This window comes from Camarhynchus parvulus, chromosome 21 (assembly GCF_901933205.1).
Source record: "Camarhynchus parvulus chromosome 21, STF_HiC, whole genome shotgun sequence".
In the NCBI taxonomy this organism is placed as follows: Eukaryota; Metazoa; Chordata; class Aves; order Passeriformes; family Thraupidae; genus Camarhynchus; species Camarhynchus parvulus.
The window spans coordinates 2,467,566-2,473,865 of record NC_044591.1 but is presented as its reverse complement, the minus strand read 5'-3'; the positions used below and the strand labels follow the sequence as shown (position 1 = coordinate 2,473,865).

Sequence of the window (6,300 nt, the reverse complement as noted above, 5' to 3'; positions counted from 1 at the left end):
TCGATGTCTTCTGAAGTAGCCTCTTTATGTTTTGTTTTGCACCCATGTTTATGCCCTTTTATTTATTTAATAAATATCTTCAGTTTTGGCATTTCAGCTGTACCTGTCCCTTCCCTGTTGCTGTGCCACTTGACCACACCATCGTCGAGCTCCCGAGACCAGAGGGTTTCCCCATGTGCTCTGCAGATCCCTGGGGGTGTTGTTGGCGACCCATCTCCAGCCGCTTCACTGCTAGCTGGGTCAGAGAACACTGGCAGTCTGACACGCACCACAACAGCTTCCCCTCCTGCCCTGTCAGAAACCAGCTGCTGAATTCAGCATCAGCACCAGCCCCTGGCTGCAGGCACAGCCTGGCACTGCAGTGCCTGACCTGATGGGCCCTCACACCTCCATGAGATGTATGGCACATCAGGGAGGCTCTACTCCTTTCTTATAGCTCCTGGGACTCAGTACTCAGTCCATATCTGCTCATTTAGGTTTGAACACTATCTAGACTCTTCACGTGTCAGAGTAAGTTGCTGAATTTGAGGAGTGTGAGTTCAGAATGAGGATCTTGCTGTAACCAAAGAATTGAAGCATCGTAAACTACTAAAACGTGTAAACTGAAAAGTCATTTTCTTACTCTTTCTTTCTGTCTTGTAGAGAAAAATGCTACCAGGATCCATTTCCTTTTCATTATTTGAGCTTTGTAAAAGCAGTGTGGAGACCGAGGAAAGAGGAGGCCAGTAGGAGCTTTCCAGTTATGGCTGGAGTTGCTGCCCTGGTTGTACACTCTCTGCAAGGAGCAGTCCTTCTGTGACTGCACCGTCTTTATTGGGAATGTGCATTTTAGAATGCACAAGGTGGTTTTGGCTCCTGCCAGCCTGCTGTTTAAATCCGTGTTGGACAGCACAGACACCATCTCAATTTGATGTTTCTGTGGTAACACCTTAGGAGTTTCCACTCTTACTTGAGATTATGTAAATTGGCAAACTCCCACTGAGGAAACACAATTTCACCAAAGTAATCTCTGTGGCATATAGTCTGCAGATGTTTGATGTGGCTGTTAGTTGCAAAAACCTCCTCAGGGATCTCATAAGTTGTTCTGCTCAGGACCATGTAGTAAAAGGAATCTTCAGCCAGGAAGTAGATTCATCTGGAAACCAAGCTGAAGCTAATTACCTGCCCCAGTCTGGAAGACCTGATGAAGAAAGAACATTTATCATCCTCATTCAGAGAGTTTCTCCTTTACCCTGTAGAAGCAGAAATGGAAGCAGGTGTTTCTCTTCCTGGCCAGGAACTTACCATGAATCATGCCTGGGTTCGTCAGGACACAATGTCAAGTGAGTCCAGGTCCCTCCAGGAGGATTCAGGCTCTGGCCCTGACCAGCCTGCCCATGCTGAGTGGAGTGGCTGTATGGAAGAGGAGCTTGCTGAGCTGCCAGAGGGGAAAGGGCGATCGAGGGATTTAGGTGAGATGTCATGGGTCTGGACACACCATTGCCTCTTATTTGCAACACGTTGGCCCACATTTGCCTGTTTTGGGGTAATTTTTACTCTCTGTTTAATCTTCTTAGTTTGTCCTGAGTTGGGAGCAGCAGCAATGTATTGTCCTGTTCTGCAGAGATTTTCTTCCTTTGGCTTTTGTAGTTGCTTCATGCTCATTGCTTTGCTAGAGCTGTAGTGAGCAAAACTTTTATTGGCCAGGCATGTGATTGCCACGCAGTGGGATCTGTGTTACTGCAGGACATAGGGCTGATTAGACAATCTGTCTAACAGCAAGTGAACAAAGTTGCTTGCTAATGCTACCTTATCCTTTAAAGTCTTATTCAGGATGGGAGGAAAACAGAGGCTGTACTGGGTTTAAAATAAATGTTCCGTTTATAACTGGTGTTAAATAAACTGTTGGTTTTCCCTCCAGGCTGTGTGATGTCTTCAGAAGGGATTTATAAGTCACAGTTTTATAGCCAATGTGCTGGTTACAAACTGATGCCTTTCAATCACATCATGCTTTCTGCGAATCCATTCAATTAGCAAATAACTAATCTTGTTTCTCTCGCACAGCAGCAGAGAGCAAAAGCTATAAAATGGATTTCTTTGTTTGATCTGAAAATGTTTTCTCTGAGGCTCTTTCTGATGCCCAGGCTGTACTGAAAAGACTCAAAGAGTGCAGAGAAATTGATGCCTCTCAAAAGGACGTAGGTGTGTTTACTTCCATAAATCATGCAAGTTTTTTCTTCACCCTGCAAAGGGCTGTAATATTTTGTGCCTTGTTTAGGAAATTGTTTCATGGGAAACTGCTGCCTGGTCGTTTGAAGGGCAACATGTGCTCACCTGAGAGAAGCGTCTGCAAATGCAAGTTGCTCAGGCATGCAGGTAAAGAAGTATGTCCTGCCCTGAAGACATCCTTGTGTTGTAGGAGAGCTCCAGCACAGATTTCTTCTCTTCTCCTGTTTTTGGCATTTGCTTCAGGAATTGTATTGACTTGTAAATGGCTGACATATGAGATCCTAAAATAGATTTCCTGAGCCCTCGGCACTGTCTTGCTGTGAGGCATCTGCTGCTCCCTGTACAGCAGAGCTGCTTGAGGGAGGAGTGGGACAGGGTGTGACAGGGGGAGCTGGGAGTTGCCCCATGGTGCTTCTCCTGCCAGTGTGCTGCTTTAAGAGCAGTCAGAGTTGGTAAACTATGCTTGATTCCTGTTGGAGGGGTTAACTGAGCTAGGTGTATGCTGAAGGGTTCTCTGGGCTCTGAGCTGTGGTAGCCAGATGCCACTCATTGTCCCAGCTCGAGGGCAACACAGAAGCAGAATGTGATGTCTGTACTGGTGTGACAGTGGAGCAGGAGGACACAGAACTTGTGAATGATTGTGGTGAGTCTAGGTGGGCACTCGTGCTGGCTGCACACTGCTGTGCAGTGGCAGGGTCTGCAGAAAAGCTGTAGCCAGTGTAGAGCAAGGATGGGACTGTGCTTGCTGTTCTCAGCCCAGCCATTTCTGGTAGAGCGTTTTTCTACCAAGCTGCATGAACTGTCCTGCGTGCCTTTCTGAAGGGGAAAAAGTATTACTGTTTCACTTCACCACGGTTCCCTGGTTATTCAACCTTTGGAGCAGTGCTGTTCTGTAGCCTGGGGAATGCCATGCTCTCTAGGTTCCCATGTGGTTGCTGGCTGGAAGCTGGCTGGATTCAAGTCCCTCCAGTAGCCGTGTGTGATCACAGGACATGATATGTTTTTACCATTGTGGCATTCTGCTTATAAAAGCCCAAGACCACACCTTTATTAGAAAAAAACGAAAAAAAACCAAACTTGTGACAGCAGGGAGGAGAATTCCCTTGAGCTGGGGAGTGCAGGATTGTTTTCTGCTGAGCCCTTAAATGTTCATGAAGGGAAGCTCGTGGTCCCTAAGCAGCTGGTTCTCCTGATGTTGTGGAATGTAACATATTAGGGGCTTTAGGAGAGAGTTGTGGGTCCTAATCCGTATTTGCAGTAGCAAGCACAAGCCCAGCTGGGCAGACAAGCACCTCTGAGTGCCTTCTCAGAGAAGGATTAGCTTTTTGTATGTTTGTTTTTCACCATGATCAGATAAGTGTGTCAGGTTTAGGGTTTTACCTGTTGTGCACTTTTACAAATGGAGCCAAACTGGGGTGAGTGCTCTGCAGTGTGGATCGGTGCTGCCAGAAGGGATTTGGCAGCTCCATGCCCCCATGCCAGCTGGCCCTGTCCCTTTTCCTGCCTCCCCTTACTGCTGGTGGCAGGGCAGAGCTGTGCTGGCAGAGTACCCAGGCCGGTGTGCTGCAGCTTCTGCACTGCACAACAGCCCTGTTTGCTATTGCTTTGCCGTCGCTGCCGTTTCGAGTTCCTTCACCACTTCAGACCCATTGGGGAAGGTTTACAGATCCATTCCTGGCCTTTTGTGCTCCCAAATGAGCTGTTACAGCGGGAGCCAAGGGAGAGGTTGTGGAGCTCAGAGCCAGTTTGGGTGTCTGACCGCAGAATGGTAGCTGGGCAATTTTTCTGCAGCTATAAATAAGTGCTGAATAAATGAAAAATGGATTTTCTTTAAGGCTTCCTGAAAAATCACTTTTCAACTGTGACAAGCATGAAGTGTCAGCCCCAGGGCAGTGGGAGAACAGGCGGCAGCCAGTTATAAGCAAGGGCTCAGCCAGACCTGTCCCTCTCCGAGCTCCCCTCTGGGACCAGCAGGACCTGTGGACCTTAGCACTGAGTCCGTTTCCAGCACACAGAGCAACTTTTCCCCACAAGAGCCTGGTGTTTCCTTTGGGGGGAACCATAGCAGTGTATTTTTAAAGTCATGCTTGAAGTGCAAGTTCAGCTCCAAATAGCCGAGCTGGGATGTGTAACTCAGGCTGAGGTTGTGCCAGTGGTAGATGTCAATGGATTTTTCTTCTCTCATTTTTCCCCCCTCCCTTTCTTTGTATTCTTTTGCTAGTCATTTGTTTGAAGTCTGAGTGCCTCGGGGCAAGTAAAAGTGTGTCTGGAAGCCGGTGAGACACTGTTTCTGTGTAGAAGGCATTCTTGCTGGGTGTGCTTGCCTTCCTACAGGGGAGATCTCCCATTCCGCAGGAGTATTCTCTTGGGAGCCTTTTGGAAGCAGCTGATCTCTAGGAAAGCACCAGTTTTTTTGGGCAGTAAAGCCTGGGCAGCGCAGAAGTTTAGGGGAGTTTAGTCAGACTGCCTATTGGCACCAAGGCTGTCCTGGTGCTCAGGCTTCTGTGGTTTTAGTGGAATTTGGCCTTGGATGCCTCTCTATTTATTTTCCTTTGCTGGTGAACTCATCCCTGCATGGTATCTTGTTCTGTGCATCACTCCGGTCTGCTCCCCTCTACTGTTCCTGTCTATTTCCTCCTACCTCCAGTGGAGACTCATTTGGTTGTGAGGTTTATCCCCAACAAAGTTTGTGGTGCGGGGCTGGCTTTTGTGAGAACTATTGCTTCTCTCTGAGTTTGATATTCTGTTCTGCTCCCCAGACTGAATAATGCAGATGAATTGCTTTTCAGTTTAGGGAGATGTGAGTTTTGGGGTTGTTTCTGTTTTATACTTTCTCTGTATATTTCACATAAACTATTCCTATCTAATTTGGTTTTGGCTTGGATGAAACCTGCTTGGAAACGAGAACAAGACTGAAATTGCAGTAATTTAGGGAAGCATAGAAGAGCTTTGCTGATGTCAAGTCTTATCTTCCTGTGCTCTCTTAGAGAAACTCAATTCAAATTATTGCACAGCTCATTTGTTCCCTCTACTACCAGGTTTAGATGAAGAGGGGGAGCGTTGATTCTCCCAGGTAGAATAAATGTCACTGTGTTTGTGGATCATTTCCATTACCTGTGGGCCTGTCCAGTCATTGTCGCCCTTCATTTGCAGCTGTAGAGATTTCTGGATGAGACAGAAGAAAGAAGTTTCCTGTTACCTTCTGCATCCTGATTAGGGGAGAGAGCTTGTGAGGATTTGGTGTTTTTTTTCATGGTGGCAGAGCTAGAGAACTTTTTTTTTCCTCTGTTCTGGTATATTTTTGTAGAAGTTTGGGCTGAGCTTTTGTTCTTGTTGTGTGGATCAAGCAGGGGGTCAGTGTTTTCCACAGAGCCTTCCTGGGATCTCCCTCATGAGTCATGTACAGATGCAGGCTTGAAAAAAAATCCCTTTAGGTTTCTGAAGGAAAAACACGAACATAGTTTTTCTCTGATTATTGTATGCACAATACAATAGTTGATTGATGGTTGACTGACTTAATGGTGGGGTCACAGCCAGGGGGCTTCTCTGAGGGTGAGATGTGTGGAGCCAGTCCTGAGGTTATCCATGCTAGTGACCCTGTGAGCAGCAGCAGCCTATGGAACAGTGCTGCTCAACTTCCAAAGGCTGGATAACCATGGAGCCACAGAAGAGCCAGCAGTGAAACAGTCCCTAACCCTGCAGATTTCCAATCACTTTTTTATATTTTCATCACCACTTGTACATCAAAACCCAAAGCCTTGTGCATTTACAGAGGACTGGTGATTATGGCTATGGAAGTTTCCCCACAGTGCCTGACCTTCTGCAGTGTACCTGAGTGTCCCTCAGGTCTGAAGGGAGTCAGCTTTTTCTGCCACCCTGAGCTGGTGCTTCCCAATCTATCTCTTGCAGATCCCTACCCACCATCCTCTGGATGCTTGCATTCACTCAAAGCTGATGTTTGAAGGAGATCATTCAGAAATAGTCAATAAAGTGGCTTTTTGCTGGGATGTGCTCTCATGGTGGGAGCAGGAGCATGGATAAGGCATGAAAAGCCATAACCGTGCTCACCCACCTGCAGAGAAGAGTTAATGG

At 47.0% G+C, this 6,300-nt stretch overlaps 1 protein-coding gene across 1 annotated transcript in view; it reads left to right on the top strand.

The window, feature by feature from the left end:
• The first annotated feature begins 396 nt into the window (after window positions 1–396).
• Window positions 397–6,300, top strand: part of ZBTB40 (zinc finger and BTB domain containing 40) — a 40,075-nt gene continuing 34,171 nt past the window's right edge. The window contains 5 exon segments of the mRNA XM_030964038.1: window positions 397–510; window positions 696–908; window positions 910–1,229; window positions 1,231–1,451; window positions 2,044–2,177. Coding sequence (XP_030819898.1) covers window positions 397–510; window positions 696–908; window positions 910–1,229; window positions 1,231–1,451; window positions 2,044–2,177 — 1,002 coding nt within the window.